The sequence below is a fragment of the Epinephelus moara genome, chromosome 13 (assembly GCF_006386435.1).
Source record: "Epinephelus moara isolate mb chromosome 13, YSFRI_EMoa_1.0, whole genome shotgun sequence".
Lineage (NCBI taxonomy): Eukaryota > Metazoa > Chordata > Actinopteri > Perciformes > Serranidae > Epinephelus > Epinephelus moara.
Window position 1 is genome coordinate 21,138,141 of NC_065518.1, and position 17,930 is coordinate 21,156,070.

The 17,930-nt window shown below is 44.1% G+C and overlaps 1 protein-coding gene across 2 annotated transcripts in view; it reads right to left on the reverse strand.

Annotated features, from left to right (window-relative positions):
- The window catches only part of capn15 (calpain 15), a 50,706-nt gene that overhangs the window by 23,012 nt on the left and 9,764 nt on the right, over positions 1-17,930 (reverse strand). For both annotated transcript variants that reach the window (XM_050059991.1, XM_050059990.1), the window contains exons 2-3: positions 7,810-9,448; positions 821-1,029 (exon numbers count right to left, since the gene is read on the reverse strand). In XM_050059991.1, coding sequence (XP_049915948.1) covers positions 821-1,029; positions 7,810-9,426 — 1,826 coding nt within the window. In that variant the 5' untranslated portion in view covers positions 9,427-9,448. The remainder of the gene's footprint in view (positions 1-820; positions 1,030-7,809; positions 9,449-17,930) is intronic.

Genomic DNA, 17,930 nt, shown 5'->3' on the forward strand with positions numbered 1-17,930 from the left:
TTTCAGCCATGCCGCACCATCTTGGTTAAACAACCAATTTTTGCTGAATTTGCACTTCCCCATTTCTTTTTTTTTTTTTTTTTTTTAATATACTTTATTAATCCCCGAGGGGAAATTCAATTTTTTCACTCTGTTGTCAATTACACACAGGTCCGAACACACACATGCACAAACTGGACCTATACATGCACTAAGTGGAGAGATGTCAGAGTGGGCTGCCCATCTGGCGCTCTGAGCGGTTGGGGGGTTCGGTGCCTTGCTCAGGGGCACCTCGGCAGTGCCCAGGAGGTGAACTGGCTCCTCTCCAGCTACCAGTCCACGCTCCATATTTTTGATCCGGACGGGGACTTGAACAGGCCAAAGCTACTTTCGTCCAGGGTACAGTGACAGCGAAACCTAGCTAGCGGATGGTGAATCCTATGCTTTGAGCACAATGAGCTATTGTGTTAGCCTTTTTAAGACTTTTGAAAGACTGATTTAAGACATTTAATACCAATTAAGGTCTGTTTTTTTTTTTAAATGAATGAATTCAAGGCCAATTCAGACTTCTTAAGGATTTTGGTAAATATATAGAGCTTATTCTAAGGTAACAAAAACACAATTATTCCAAGTTTCAAGTGATTATAAACTACTGAAAACATAGTGATGAATATTATGTTCCATTTCTGCCAATATACCACCCTAAATCATACACACTGGATCTCTAAGGTATTAATCAAGGCAGGCTTTTTCAAGGTCTTTTTGTAAATGAATGGTCCGTCTCTGGGTTGTCCCGAGTTATCTAGACTGATTAGTTTCCCATATGGTTCTGACAGCTCACCAGCAGTTTCCAAGCAGGCCTTGCAGGATGTCGGAGGGCCGCGGTGTGCGGAAGACGGACCACTTGACGCCTCGGTCTTTGAAGTTACTGCAGTTGATCTCATGGGGGCGGAGCCACTTTTTGATTCTCTGCTGGACGCTGTCGCCCTCGGGGAAGCCCACGGAGCGAGGGCCCGGTGGGAAGCTGTCGTCCACAAAGTTCACGGCGTTCTGAACGGGGAGAAGAGGGAGAGGATAAGTGATAGGGAGACAAAGGGATGTGATTACTAGACCTGTTTAAATATTGAATTCTATTCAAAATAGATTCAAAAACAGTAACTTGTTAGGAGAAAGTGTCTTATTCAAAACCCAAAAACGTATCTCAAATCATCCCCAAGAGAAGCTGATTAGAGAACTCAAACTCAAAAATCAAGCTATTCAAACTCATAATGCAAGCCTGAAGGACACTTGGCACTTTGAGGACTAACTGTTAATCTCTTCCCCGCATTTCTGATGTGATATATTTTGCAGGTGGATGATGATTAATACAGGACACTACAGGCCGCCAAATGAGCCCTGGATTGTGGGTGAAACAAGGACAACTGCTGCCTTCTCCATTCAGTCACGTGGCAGGAGGAATTACTTCCACTGTTAGTGTGGCATCACACATCTGCACAGCAGGAGACCAAATGTGGCACCATGTAGCGGCCTGGATACAGGACACATATGCAAATTTCAACATTTCAAACACTTCACTTTCTGACATATTCCCTGCAGAGCACCGAGCATTTAAATTGACACACTGGATTTTAGCACTCTGAAAATGTAGCTGCCTCTCTACTGTACACAGGAGCCACACTACATGGATACATTAACGGATCAAGACACCCAATCTGACACACTATCTGCCCATCTAAAACTCTTCTGTACACAAACCCGAGAGGGCCAACAGTCACACACGCAACCCTATCCGGTTTCTTATATGTGGTGTCAGGAGTGGGCTCGGTTGTGTTGCGAGGCAAGCAAGGGGATGTAATGTGGGCACCCCAATGGTGGCTCACAGTGAAGTGAATTGATTAGTCGCCATTCCCAAAAACCAATTCTGCAGTCTTGAAGCAGCATTAGCTACCACAGAATCGCTTCAACGCCACCGCCTCACCACCTCGGCCATCTGAGGTCTCCATGTAGCTTACCGATTCTGTAGCTCACTGGCTTATGTGTGACCCTTGTGCTGGCTTTTATTGCATGGGCTCAGGGGCCGATGTGGATTTACCGCAGAGGTGGAGAGGGCCTGGACACATTCAGAGACTTCTAACTAATGTAACTCGGAGCACATTCAGTGCAGTACACAAACAGACTAAACAGCTCTAAACAAGCACAGATATACAGCAATCTAGTCTAAAATATTACACAAGCATCATCATTTTTGAAGCTAAGAAGATCAATTCAAAGCCTGTTAGAGAGATACTGGTGGCTACAATAACACGTTAGCGTTCCAAGAAGGTACTTAACAACCTTCTGCACTCACCTCTCATTTCATGAACATATCTGAGCGGATTATTCCGAGTCAGTTGAAAGACATGATAATCAGCAGAGTGGTCTGCTGCAGTCTGCCCGTAAGGAAACGACTGTGCTGCATATGCTGCAATTAGCCTGTTCACATTTGCAGCACACAGGGTGTTTTATGTGCACTACGGGTTTTTTTCCCCCCAAGAGCTTTAGAGACTAAACATTTATATAAAACTCAGAGGCACTCAATCCTATTCAGGTCTTATTATATGTAACAGGGTCCATTATACAGCAGTAATATGTGTAACCAAGTCAAATGTACATTTGTAATATTTAGTATTATAATTACACAAAATTTGTTTCAGTTGTTATTACCTGACATGTTTAGGCCTCCATATTCAATATGTGGAACGTTTGATACTCAGTTTCTGTACCCCTGCTTTCACCTTTGGGGGTACTCCACCTATAAAGGGGTGTCTAACACCTTGCCTTTCCCCTTTTGCTGTCGTACTCCATGGGAGAGGTAAGCGACATTGCTCACATAGTAATACCGGTTTTAGCACTCTTAAAATACGTTTATTTTTCAGCCTTAACTTATTGTATAATATGCTAACATATTCCTGTGTCACTTCATTTGTGTAGGGGCTTGGCTTGTAATTGACGGAGGATTTTGTTTTTACCTCTTGCTGTCAGTTGTCAGAAATAAACAGAGATCGCCTCCAATGATATCCACAGTCTGGGCCTCTTCATATCAACACAACGCAGACAACACTAGACTCCAACTGTTACATATAGATAATCCAGCCTCTGAACCCATCAGCTATTGTCTGATGATGATAAAGCCTCTGAGGGAGAGGGCCAATATTTCGGGCTGATCTGGTATAGCCAGTGGATCGCCAGGCCAAGACTATAAACAGATGTCTGCAAATGAATGCAGATTAATTGAATTTAAAAAAGCTAATATAAAGCTATTTCATCATCAGACAATAGCCGATGGGTTCTAAGAGTTTATATGGGCCAGTGCATTCCACTTCTCTGGACAAACTGTTTACCTGCCACTCAAACATGACTGGTCTATACTCCTTGGACTGCGCTACAAAAGGAAACTGAAACACTATCCACTGCCTATAGATTCTGCATACATATACAGATATCTGTTCACAGCGATTATAGATCAAAATCTAGTTATTCAAACTAAATGGGCGAAACAGTCCCTGACAAACAAGCAGACCCCCCATAGATATAAAATATATCAACATGAAGAGTTAAACCTTATTGCCTATATGAAATAAGCAGTGTGGGATGGTTACTTTTGAAATTTAATAGGTAACATATTACTAGTTACCCTGTTTACAATGTAATAAGTAATGTAATTATTTTAATTATTCATCAAAGTAATTCAATTGATTACTTTTGATTACTTTTCTAACAAATGTTTTAAACTGGGCAACAGGTGAAGCAACAGAATTAATCTTATACTCTCTTTTAACAAATATGTATTCCAATGTTACTCCTTTGTAATCAGCAACATTTTGATGAGCAACTGTAATTCATTTACATATTTTTCTCAGTAGCTGTAACTAATTACAATTACATTTATTTTGTAATGTAATTACATGTAACTTGTTACCTGTAACTTGGTACCCGCCAACACGGGAAATAAGATATAACATCAGCACCAAAGTGGAAACTCTCGTAGGTTTGGATTGTGTAAGGAGTATGACTAACATGCACATACACTAAAGCATAATCCTGTTGTTCAGGTTGCTGTGTCGTGACTCGTGACGTCCGCCGGCGTAAGTCTAGCTGACTGTCCTCATCGAGTGAACCCAGTGCTGCTGTCTCTGATTCTATCACTGGGCACACGCCAGCATGCAAACTAGACTGCAATCAGCCAATTCAGTGCTGAGCTAAGCAAAGCTGCTGCCTTCCCGCCATCTCCCAGACTACACAGACCTGGCAGGCATAAGAGAGCTTTTTTTGAGGATAGTAAGCTTGTAGCTGGATATCTATGTGCTACAGACAACCTATTGATCTATGAAAATGTGGTGACAAGGAACTATAGAGCTGGATTTCAAAGTGCCACGCATATTAAACCCCAAAACAAAAGCGTCCCAGAACAGCCTGGTACGTACAATGCTGTCACAGGCAGTGAAAACCTGTCACTGACTGCAGGCAGTCAGAACTTAACAATCCAACATCCAAAACCCCCCAGATAAAATCCTGGTGTGGCTAATGTGGCAAAGATTCAAGTAACAAGTAGTATAAAGAGTGGTCCAAAGAGGGAAAATAAAACAAATCAAAGTCACTCTGTTGCCATGAAGCATCTTTCTGTTGCTCCCCCAGAGGGTGACATGGAGAGGGAACAGAGGAACCAGCTCCAGCCATGCTGGGTTTTACAGTTCACAAGCGGCGCTGATGGCCATTAGTAGCGTTTACTCGTCTGGCACAGTGAGTAAGCGGACACGCTCCGGGGCACTGGCATCAAGCGCACACACCTCTCGCTCTCAAAACCAATCAAGGAGAGTAGAAAGGCAAGGAGGCAAAAGAAACAAACGGCACTGAGGTGAGGAGAGAATAATATTTCGTACACACTGACTCCAGCTCTTGTTTTGGTCTTTACTGATTGCTGCAATCTGGACGAACTCTCCACTAACATATTCAGTATATTTCATCAGCAACACCACTTGCTATAATCCAACAAGTCCTGAAAGAAAATCTGAATTTAACATATAATAAAAAAGCAATCTAAAACTTTCACTGAATACTTGTGCTCCGACTGCCCACACACCTTGTATTGGGGTACACCAAAAGCTTTAATCATAATTAAATTTTCACGACTGGTGTTTTGGTGCTTGCCAAGTGTTAATGCCTCGACAGTGATGGATTAGAAAGACTAGCTCCTCTCGCTTACCGATTCTACCCCCGTCCATCCCTCTGACCCCTAAAACTGAGCTGCAGCAGTTGATGCTGTTAGTGATTACGTTCACTATAGGGAAGTGGATCATTTCTGCTCTTCTCCTCTCCGGCTCTGCTGCTAAAAATAGGCCAGCCCCTGTGTTCACCTTAGCACGTACACACACACACACACATACACACACAGCCTCGCATCGACTGCTACACGGGAGAATTGAGTGCAGTCGTGTGGAGAGGGTGGGATGGGGGTGGAGGGGGTGTGGTGGGTGGCGAGGGGAAAGCATATTTTGAGATATTAGCAGAGAGGAGGAAAAAAAACCAGGATGAGCGTGTGGGGATAGATGTGATGGAGGGAGACGGGATAAAAAGGAGATGAAGAGGGGAAAGTACTTTGAAGAGCGCAGAGGGGCAGAGCGAGAGCGAACTAGGCCTAAAATATTTGTAGGAGAAAAGGAAGGATGATTAAAAGAAAGACGAGCTTAAATGTCGATCTTAAATTGGGGAGAGAGGAGGGGAAGGTGGGGATGAGGGATCTCTGATATTCTTTCCTTCCTACCGAGCCAACTTCCCTCCCACGCTCGCAGCAGTGAGCCCTGCGACTTTCAAAGGAGCCATTAATAATGCATTCTGAAGCACACTTCATGCTATTGTAAACATGGCATGATAGGTGCCGTGCCGGTGTAGTAAGTGGGCACGCATGAGACAACCAAATAAATTCAGAGAATAGAAACCCCGAAAAATGACCTGAATCTGAGCAGCTTTATATTCCGCGATGTCTACGTTTCTTCGTCATGTCCAATCAGGTTTGTCTCATTAGCATTCATCTTGAAAGGTCTAAAATGAACCTCTCTGACAGCCCTGAATAGCATATCCATGACAACATAATACAGGCCTATCAAAGGTTCAGTATTGCAGAGAAAGTGAGCACGAAGCGGTTTGATGCAAAGAAGCGGCATGAAAGGTTGTCACATCTTCACCATAGTTGCTAGGGAAGACATCTCGGTGTCTCCAAACAGCTGCGACGCTGTGAATCGCACCAATCAGGGCTCATGAATGACACAGTTGATCTCAAAGTCTTCTCGACCTTTTGAACATCAAAATGTCGAGGTGCTGGAGCGGGTAAAATGCATCATTATTTTAGGCGCTTATGACAACAGACAAGGCCGTAATTATAAAAACATAATTAACTTTTTTCCCGTAGGAGAAAAAAAAAACACTTGATGATTAACTTTTTGCCATCTGACATTTATGCAGCTTAATGAAAATGTTCTGTTTCATGGTGTATATTGATAAAAATAAAGACGGAGAATGTTAACGAGAACCACAGCTATGATCCTTTAATTACTTGGCAAAATTGATGCGGTGACATCCTCATTTAAAGTTAAATTATATTCAGAATGATTAAAACAGTTTTAATCTCTTACATACAGGTCTGCTTTGATATAGTACGAACCCTGACACACCAAGCTGTTGGTCAATGTCGGGCCGTCAGTGAGCATCTGTTGCTGTAGTCCCGGTGGTGAATCGTAATCAGAGATGGCGAAGGTTGACAGTGAGCGAAATCCCTCTGACTGGCAGTACAGCTCAGTTCACGAGAGGAGAAACAGAAGTGAGGAAAGCAAACAAGCGACTAAATTCAAGAGGGCGTGAGATCAAAACAAACTCGGCATATTAGGTAAGATTATTTCTTCAGCCACTGAGCCCCTCAGCAGAAATGGTTTGTAAGCATTTGTGGTATCTAGCGTCTTGAATTCATCCTGTCGGTCTTCCAGTCTGTTGGTATGGAGAGTTATGTCCTCTCACGCAGTCGCAGAATGTACGTGCTAGTTAGCTGTTGGCTGGAGCCTTTGAGGTCTATTCAGTTGCAACTTTCTGGCTGACACACTACCAACGTGAGGAGAAGCAACAGTCGGCCGTCTTCGCCACTAGCTCTTTGATGTCGGTTTGGTGTGTCTGGGTAGTAAGATGTGCTGCGGTCTGACTCAAACTAGGCTGTCGTCATAAAAAAAAAAAAAAAACATCACTGCAAAGTCTAATCAGAACAAACAATGAAACCGGACTCATTAGAGCCTCCTGCTGAGGAGTTACAGTCTTAAGAGAGACTTTTGAAATGGTGAATCAGAACTGACTTCTCTGTGACTGAGGGCAGGTTATAGACTGGATATTCAGTATGAGACACTCTGTATCTGCAGCTCATTTAAGTGGCCAAGATTCGCCCGCTGGCCCTTTAAAACTCAGCTAACGAAGCAAGTGCAAACAGAGGCAATGACAAAGCCTATTAGCATTTCTCTGAAATTAAAGAGATTGAGGGAGTGGGAACAATGCCAGAGACATAACAAAAAGAAGAATTACAATGAGGGGACTGTGCACTGAAAGGCAATGTGCACCCTGTGACGCATTGCACATCCAACTAAGCAGATTTCTCAGAGAAAAACTCTACAAAATGTAAAGATATAAAGAAGGTAATGGTGACTCATGACTAAGTTATTGTTAATAGACAACAAATAACCCACATCAGTTACCTGCAGATGAACACTTGTGGTGTTTTAATGTGTTTCCAAGCTACGACGAATATATTTTTCTTACCTCTCTGCAGAAGCTGACTATATTCTCCCAAAGCTCCTTGGCCTCGCCCTCGTCATTTCGTCGACGGGCCTCTACATGCATGCTCTCCCTCCTCTTCAGAGGCTTAACCACCTTTCGAAGGGTGAGGTACTGCTGCGGTGTGTGGCATGCTGCACAGTTTTTGGCCTTGATGTCATTGAGCAGCGTACATGCTGGGCAGCTCCACTGTGCTACCTTCTCCTGAAGGAGTGCAGAGGTGGCGGACGAAGAGGAGCCAGAAGAGGCAATAGCAGAAGAGGAGGGAGGGTAGCCCCGGGCTTGTTTCCGTGCTTTATGACCCGAAGAGGATGAGGAAGGTGTACAGGAGCATGATGCAGAGCCACAGTGTGTACAGCAGCGTGGCAGGGGCACCTGCTGCTCCTGAAAGCCGTGCAGCTTAGAAGAACCGCAGGCAGAGCACTTGGGGGCACCAGTAGGGTTGCGCAGCGTGCACTTGGAGCAGGCCCAGGTGCTAAAGTCCGGGCTGGAGGGGCTGGCTGGAGTAAATCGTACCGTCTCACAGCCTACTAGGTCGATGAGGTCAGCACCAGCCCGTGACGAGCGGCAGGCCTCGCACTTAGACGAGCTGCCCGGGTTGGGCAACGAGCAGCTAGGGCACTTCCAGGTGGGGGCGGCGGAGGGAGCAACAGGGAGGTGGGGGTTCAGTGGGTGAGGATCTTCTTCCTCTAATATACTGAGGCGCTTGCTGGGGTATGAAGGTTCCTGGGGCTGGGCATGTTTGGGCTTGGCTGGCCGCTGTGGGCCTGGCTGGGGTGGCACACTGGCTGCTGAAGGGGACGTGGGGCTGGGAGTGTTGGTGCCTGGGTTTGGTGGGCGCCCTGGAGGGGGCACCTCTCTCCTGCTGCGGGGCACTGGGTTGTTTTGGAGGGAGGAAAAAGAAGTAAAAGGTGAGGAAAGGGACTGTGAGGACACATGTGGAGGTTCTTGAGGATCACAGGGAGGAGCTGGAGGAGAGTCATCTGTTAGGTCTATAAGCAGCGGGGCAGCCCCTGCTGGGTTAACAGGAAACCCCAGCACAGGTGTGCGCACCTCAGGCACCACCAGTGCCTCAGGCGGGATTTTAGGCAAAGACAGTTTCCTTGGCCCACCACAGGCCGAGCATGACAGTGCCACGGGTGTGTTGTGAAGTGTGCAGCGAGGGCAAGCCCAGCCAGAGTGGTGCCCTTCGAGGCCGCACACCTCTCCGTTGCTCTCAGACCGCCGCAGCACTTCCTCCTTAGCAGGATGCTGTCCATGGGGCTCAAGCAGAACTGTGGGGGTGACAATAGGTGCTGGAGGTTCGGTTGGAGCAGGTGGGAGGCCGTTGGCAGTGGCAGCTATGGTGGTTGTAGGGGGCGTGTGAGTGGCAGGTGACGGTCCAAAGCCACAGACAGAGCAGGCTCCAGATCCCTGTGGGTTATTGAGCGTACAGCGGGGACAGGCCCAGCGGTGTTCCTCGGTGCTGCTCAGCCGCAGGATCTGGTTAAGGTCGGGTTTCTGGCGTGGTGCCTCACAGATGGAGCAGCGAGGTGCTGCGCCGGCATTTAGGAAGGTGCAGCGTCCACATGACCACTCACTGCCTCGCACCGCTGCTGCCATGGAGCCAGGAGAGTGAGAGTGGCTGGAAAAAAGGAAAACAATGACTCAAAAACAAATTCAACAACCAGATGAGTCAGTATTAAATTCTGCCATATAACTGTAATTGCTTAGCAATAATACATGCATATTAAGTGTGCCACTGTGCAATCATTTCAGCCATTGCAGTCACTAATATTCTGAGCTGTGTTTAAACAAAGTGTCGGTGGAGAAAAGTAGGAGGAAAGGAAAAGACGGAGGACGGTATCAGAAAGAGTGAGGGATAAGAAATTATGAGAAAGCCAGAGAACAAATACAGGCTTCCAGTCAACTAAGGGTGATTAACTAAAGGAAGAGAGGACAGCAAAAATATCTGAGAGTGCAAGAGGAGGAGAGACAGGCAGAATTAGAAAAGAAAAATAGAGTGTGAGAGGGAAAGATTAGCCAGTGCAGGGGAAAAATCAAATCTCCCTCCTGGGGGCTGAGGGCAGTAAATCCATACACAATGGCCACATGATTAGAGCCAGGAAGACAGCGCATAGAGAGGAGGAGCGAGAGGAGAGGAGAGAGGAAAGGAGAGGACAGGAGGCTATTGCCTTAGAATACCAAGGATAGCGTTTCTTCAGTCCTCCTGACTGACACTTATTAGGATAGAAAAAAACATGTGGGATCTCTTCCACTTCATATTAGCACTCTCTCCGCTTTTACTCAGTGAATGCTAATGCAGGATAGATGAGGGCAACTTAAGGTCAGGTCAATCCCATGCCCAGATGAATTTCCTAATGAATTTTGAATGCATGAGTCTATTAATTCTGGCAGCACTTAGGACTTTGGCATATTTTAGTGACAAATCACTCCTGGATTCAAAGCAATTTAAAAACAACTACCATCAACATCTTTAACAGGACTCCAGTGGTGTAAACAGTGCAGAGGGAAATGTGCGGAGAGGAGAACAAATCAATTTTAGACAGTTTTGATTCAGAAGCATAGGGGAGCAATTCATCTATCTAGTCGTGCTACTCCGTTGATTTCCACCTCGTACATATAATAACCTAATAAAGCAGTCTGTTTCCAGGATTGACTTGTATGTACAGTTCGCTCTGTGGGCCTGCAGCTCAGTCAATCTGACTTATTGATAGTGGGTATATTAAGGCCTTTGGGAGAGGAAGCAGCACAGTTGGATACCTCCAGAGTGCAAGGGGGGGGGGGGGTTGGCAAAGGCCGGCCCTGAGGGATGGACGTGGCTGCTTTCTGGACAAGCCCATAAATGTCACTGCCACTCAAGCTGCTCATGTGTGAACAGCAACACAGAGATGGTAATGTGGGAACTGTAGGGTAGTGGAGGGTAAGGTGCTAAGAGCTAGAATCCTCCGATGTTCCTCGCATTGATCCCTGTGGCAAAGACGCTGCCCACAAAATGACCGCTGGGCTCGTGGATCTGGCCACATTTATCCCTTGTTATTGTGTTTTGGTTGGAGGAATCTAAAAGCTGCTCTCACAAAGGCTTTTATAGGGAAGATTGGTTTGTGTCTGTTTGTAAAATGTCTATACTCCCCATGGAAACAGCCTATTTTTCTATGAAAAACATATTCTGATAATCCTCCGTTGTTTTCACATCAGGGCATGGGAAAAGAACAACCTCAAAGTCGATGACGACATTTACATGCACACTAATATTCCACAGAATATTACATTTAGATTTACGGATGTAGGCCATTTTCCGAATGTTGCATTGTCTGATTAAAACATAGGGGATATGCGTATATTATTTAGGTTTTATGAGCATTATTTAGACATGGATACAACGCATTTGGAATATGTGTCTCAACTGGGGTTTTACCGCAGTTTGCGACACCAACATCCTGCCTGTTTATGGTCAGCTACGTCCGTTATCATGGATTCGATATACATAACATGACAGACTTGGATATCAGCAAGTTCTTGGATATGGTAAATTATCGCAATGCCAAATTTTTCAAGAAGGTGGTTGAAGAAATAAAAGACTGCCGCTGTGTTTACATGGCACAAGCGTTTCCAGCCATTCCACTTCTCCATATTTTGAGGTGATAAACGACATGTTAGGGTAAATTAATCGGAGTACACGTGGCTGCATCTAAACCTTTTTTGTAAAAGGGGCAAAAAACAGAATATTTTGTGCATGTAAACGCAATTCATGTGACATTTCAATTCCACTGATCAAGTATAGAGAAGTCTTGTAATTATGACTGCTGGATGACCGGTTGAGGTCCTGCTCTTCTCCACTGCAGCACCATGTGTCCTGGCCGGCTAACTGCCCTTAATTCAACTCCATTAAACCCTTTCAAACGGCGAATCCTCCGAACCCAGGGGAACCTCTCACAAAAAAAAAAAACCTCCAGCTCCCAGTACACTGTCTTCTCCTCTCGTCAACTCTCCTCCTGAAGGTAAGGTAGAGAATGACAGCAGGGACGGACGCTAATGCGTCTCTTTGGGTGTCTTCGCGTGTGTGGGTCCTTGCCGCTGGGTGTGTGCACTTGTGTGTATACAGGCATGGAGCTACTGTATCTCTATTTGTAGATATAGCATCTTGTTATATTGTCAAACTGCATTTGTGCCTTAGTTTGTGTGTGTCCTCAGCCCCAGGGCAGCACAAGTATGGAAGCAGAAGTCCCGGTGCTTTATGTCAGGAGCCATTAGCACTGAATTCATTGTCCCGGGCTGAAGTCAGCACTCCGACATAAAGCAGGGCCCACTGGGTGAGGAGGAAACTCAGCCCTCCAATGATAACAATAAGCAAAACTAGAAAAACACTGTTTTTGTGAAGACATATAAACACTGGGAAATCAGTGTTTAGCTCTTTGTTTTGCTTCGTCCTTCATCACACAGTGGTGTCTGCCTTGTCCCCCTGAGAGCTACGCAATACTAGGTGTTCTTGACCTCAAGCATCAACAGTATCACTCAGTACGAATTCAAAAAGGGATCAAAATCATTTCCCTACAATTATTTCGCATGCTCTGAAAATATTAATTCCCAAACAACCTGTGCTGTGTCCTCAGACTACAACACATCCCCCACCCTAGCTTGGCTAAATGTGGTCGAATTAAGTGGCAGCCCCATGCTAGCATTGATGGCACATGTTCACACCGTGCTTAGCTCTCCAAAGGCCTGCCTATCCAAGGGCCGCAAACGGCAATGATGACGACGGCGGCGGCAACAACAACAGCAAGTGTCAACACCTCATGTTTGATGACAGGTTCTTCCCTGTGGCCATTTTCATAACTGTCAGGCCTCTTTCATCTCCAGAGAGAGAGCAAAGTCACGGTGTCAGCCACATGGAGACTTTGTCAAAGCAATTGATTTGGTTCTCGACGGAGCGCGGGGATTGCAAATTCATTATGTTTCTGTCTGCGACGGCCGAGGCAGGAGCTTTTCATTGAAGTGATCAGCCTCTCACGGAATGTTTCATATCTAGCTTAATTATCTCATTATTATCTGTTGTAAGAACAACTACAACAATCATTCTGGCCCTAACTAAAAGGATGCACTGTGAGTGTATAGTGAGTACACACGCACACACGTACACAAATCCTTGTATGTACAGAACATGCCTGTAGCAGACAACAACACTACAGCCCGTGATCCCTGAACCCGACATAAAAGGATGCTTTCTGTGTACATGCTCCACTCACAGCAGTGTGTACAAACACACACAGACGCGCACCTTTTGTCCTTGGCCCTGTGCTCAGTGGAGCTGCTCTAAAAGTGCCCACTTCAGCTCCTCAGTTCCTCAGTGTCGCAGACCTGGGCGAGTAGCCAATAGCTTACAGTGGAGAGAGAGAGAGAGAGAGAGAGAGAGAGAGAGAGAGAGAGAGAGAGAGAGAGAGAGAGAGAGAGAGAGGAGGGAGAGAGAGAGAGAGAGAGAGAGAGAGAGAGAGAGAGAGAGAGAGAGAGAGAGAGAGAGAGAGAGAGAGAGAGAGAGAGAGACCTCACCTCTAGAAAACCCATCGTTTTGCAATGAGGCCCCTCGGTGCAGCCTGCCGCCCATAAAGTACCTACTCCTAGTCTAAATTAATTTAAGTAAGAGCATCAATGACCCCTGGCCAATTTCTCAATGCATCGCTAGGTGTAAGACAATCATGGAACACTTCAGCACACTATTACAAGGAGTGAGAGTTGTACAGTGAAGACGAGCAAACCGGTTACAGTGTGGTGGGTGGAAAAAGTCAAAGTAACTGCCTGGAAGTCTTCAGGCTATAGAGGAAAACATACCTGAGAAACTGAGAGACACCAAATGTAAACAACCCTGGATGTAAGAGGGGTCAGTGATTCTTTAAGTGATGCTAAAGTTAGAGTAAGTCTCCATAAGCACTGCTGATCATGTGTAGGCCACCTATGACTGGCCACTTGGATTTATTCCACATGCTGAACTCGGTTGCGAGATTAAGTGAGCTGAGTCTCGCCAGCTTCTCCCTGCGTCGCTGTGAGACATTTGGCCTTTGTGCGACAGTCATTAGCACTGCCTTTCTGTGGTTGGCCTCGAGCCCAGGGCCTGAGGGGGAAAGCGTTGTACCCTCCTTGACCACTGGGGGCAGAGTGCTCCTGCTTTGCACATTCAACACACCAACAAGCATCATAACGAAACAGATTGTCCTCAGAGTAGCAGAAGGCGTGACTGTTAGTATGTGCATTTTTAAATGTTGACAGTCTATTTCCTTGATGATTAAACATGGCAATAAGCCTGAACTGCTTTAAGATTTATATTCCACTACTTTTTAAATGTCAGACCTGTTTTTGTTCTGTTACCATCAGATGATGTTGTATCTGATGTACTGCACTGTGCGATACAGACGTGCCTTTTGTTCCACTTAAATCTAAAAACAAAGAACATAATTAATAATGAAAGACTACCAAAAAGGACAAAAATGTAATAATATTAGTTCTTCCTCAACAATTCAAACACTTAACTGGCTCCCTGATAAATTAATCCTGACATTAGACGAAGCCAAAACACAAAAGGAGTCAGTCAGCACTTCACAGATGTTATGTAACGCATGGCCTGTCAGTCAGCGTACAGTGAGTGTCACACAGGGGTTTCCATGACAGCTCATCTTGTGACTTGCTGCGCTTTCACAATTTTACAAAACAAAAAAGGTTTCTCAAAGCCTCGACTGTCAACACGAGTAACCAAACAGAATACTTAAATCCCCCACATATCATCCACTCTATACTCTTGTTGCCCATCAGACTGATAACTAATGATAAAAATCACACTTCTTATCTTGTGTATGTATGTATGTACTACATGCATCTGGGAGCAACATCCCAAGTGGATTTCTTGGTGTAAGAGCATACTTAACAGACAAAAAAGACTCCTGACTGTAATGTATATCTTGTACACAATAGCAAACTAAAACGTAACACAAAATGTGTGTATCTGTACAAATTCAATTTAGCGAACTAGTACATCACTGCTTGGATGTGGTTGCTTCTGTAGGTGTGTGTGGTCCTACAGTACTGAATCATGTCAGCAATCCATACAGTGTTGTTGGGTAATTTTAGCTACCACTTTTACTTTTACACCGCTGAGAAATACTGTGAGAAAACGTGTTTTCTAACAGACTGAGAACTTTGTTTAATAGCACAACAGATGATATAATCAAAACTTTTAGTCATATTACTGAAGTGCTCCTGATGGCATTTGCAATAATCCATTGCGCCTTAACAAAAACAACCAATCAGAGCCGAGGAGTCTTTAACCCAGCTGTCAATCATGTCAATCTCTGCTTATGAACTGTGGTCAAGCTGTCAAACTAGGCAGCGCTGATCAAATATGAATCAAGATTCTGTTACTGCAAAGCCTATTTCTCACCTCAGATGTTTTCAGAAACATTTTAGTGTACTGTTTAGCTGTAAAATAAGAAAGTAGGTCCAGCCGATGGGCATTGCTTGGTTTGGCTTGACTTAAAGCTGGGCAATGGGAAGATATTATACTGTTATCAAGATATGAGACTACATATAATCTTAGATTTTGGATATCGTTGTATCATGATATGACATTAATGGTGTTTTTTCCCCTCATTTTAAAGGCTGTATTACAGTAAAGTGACGTAAATTTATCAACTTAACAGACTTTTCAATTTGTTTTAACACTTGCCTTAACCCACGTAGTCACTCAATCCACATTATTGATCAAAAATCTCATTGTGTTCATATTTTCTGGGGAAAAAAAACAACAACAATAGTCATCCCTACAACTTTGTCGCATCTGAGGGGGCATTTGGTTAGAAATATTCTTATGTTAAATTTTGTCTTCCAGTCCTAGCATTAATGCAGTGCTTTTGAGGAGATTTAAAAATATCTAGATATATATTATGTATCGAGATATAGCCGAAAAATATGGTGATATAATTTTCAGAGCATATCGCCCAGTCCTAGCTTGACTGTTTTCAACATGGCGACCAGGTCACAAACATTCTAATTTTACAGATAAATAGGCATTGCAGTGACAGAATCTTGATTCATATTTGACCGCAGTTCACAAGCAGTGACTGACGTGGTTGACGGCTGCGTTAGAGAGTCTCTTCATTTCTGATTGGTTTTCATTCAGCCACAGTGGATTCTTGCAAATGCCTTTAGAAGCACTACGAGGAGGCAACGGAACATAATCTTTTCACAGGTTATATGTCTCAAGTACTACTGTCAGGATAAAGAGAAAGTTTCAGCAAATATGTCAGTTATTTTTATAAAAGTTGCCAAATATAGCTTTAAATTTAAGAAACTAAGAATTTCAATAAAATTTCAATCATTAGCAACTGAATATTAGGGCTGCAGGTAAAATCAGTTTTAAGACACTCACATTGAGGCAATTAAGCCTGCTCAATGATCAATAGGGTAATCAATACTGTGGACAATTGGATACTATCTTGCCTCCATGCTAAAGCTGCAAGACTAATTTTTCATCCAGTCAGATACCTATACCGTGGTTTGTAATGCACGTAAATATATGTGTAGATTGATGAACATAAGGTTATAAGAAATGCACAGTTTCACTCCATCTCATCTTAAACATGCCACACTTGAACTATTTGATTTGTTATTTGAACTTTTTGCTTTGCAGCATCAGTTATTAGTGATTACTAATAGGTTGTGTGAGGCTGATGGCTCTCGGTAGCCTGACTGTTTTCAACTCACTTTGCGAGACGGGCTCCACATATAGCCCCCACACACAAACACGCTCAAATAAAGTGAGTCACTCTTGTGATAAATATTTACAGGCAGAGTCTTGAGTGAATGCAGGGAGATAGCTGGAGACGTAGATACCATAGCTTATAAAATGTTTATGTTAGAAAAATGTCTCGGTTATTGTGCACTTGATGATGAACCTGTTAAATAGCTGCAGCCGTTGAAACGACAGGGATGCAAGGGGTGATTTTTATAACCGCCAGCTGTAAGGGTATCACCCGAGGTTTTCAGAGCAGTAGCATTACCGCTTGTGCTTTTTATGTATTTTACTTCATCCATGCAAATATCGCTGGCAGACAGAATGATGATGCCAAATGAGTTGCGATTGTTGTTTAACAGAGCACAGCTTGTTATTAAAAATGACACTTATCACCAATATGCCCTTGGATCAGACAAGCTGTAAAAAAGGGATAATGAATGTCGAAACATTCTGCTGCATCCGAACACACCCAGAAAACTTCAGTGACAGGGATTAGATCAGCACTTTCACACATTCTTTAGCACACTTGAGGAAACCAACTGAGAATTTATTTCGCCCCTTTAGTAATGAATGCAGTCTGTCTGCAGTCGTTTTACTGGCAAAAGATTTTGTTTATCACTTCATTGTGGGATTTTTTTATTTTCTTGCTCGCAGATCAGAGCAACCTTTTCGCTTAAAAGTACTTTCGCCTGAGCAAGCATTCCTCCCTGCCTGTCTATCAGAGGAGCTGATGAGTCAGGGTCAAAGACTTGAGGATTAACTGTAAAAGCCTCAGTTCTACCTGCCGGGTAACATGATGTGGCATGAAAATGACTCATTACTCAACCCTGACAGGTCTCCAGAATTAATGCGTTGTAACAAACATGATGGAGCTGAGCCAATGGCTGCAACTTATCTGAGGCGCTGGATCCAGAGTCCAGACTAGGGCGGCAGATAAAGAGTTCCAACTGTGACATGCTGAGACTTGATGACGTGACACGAGGGATTGGTGACAGTGAGGACTTAGTCACTGGGGACAGCGCAACAAGATAATTGGGGAAGTTTTGATGCAGTGGCACTGAGAAGGACACTTTTTAATGAGACGTTTTGAGACAGAATAGATCATTAAGTGTTATTGTGTTGGCACAGACTACTCCGAGCTGAGCAAACTGGACTAAAGGCCTTTTGAAAAGTGCCCTTAAACTGAGATGTTCCACCAATAAACATCACTTAGGTAAGGGTTTGGGCAATATATTGATACTCTATCAATATTATTTTTGATATTCTACTGTATTATATTGATATAAGACTAGATATTGTCGTAGATTTTGGATATTCTTGTATTTAA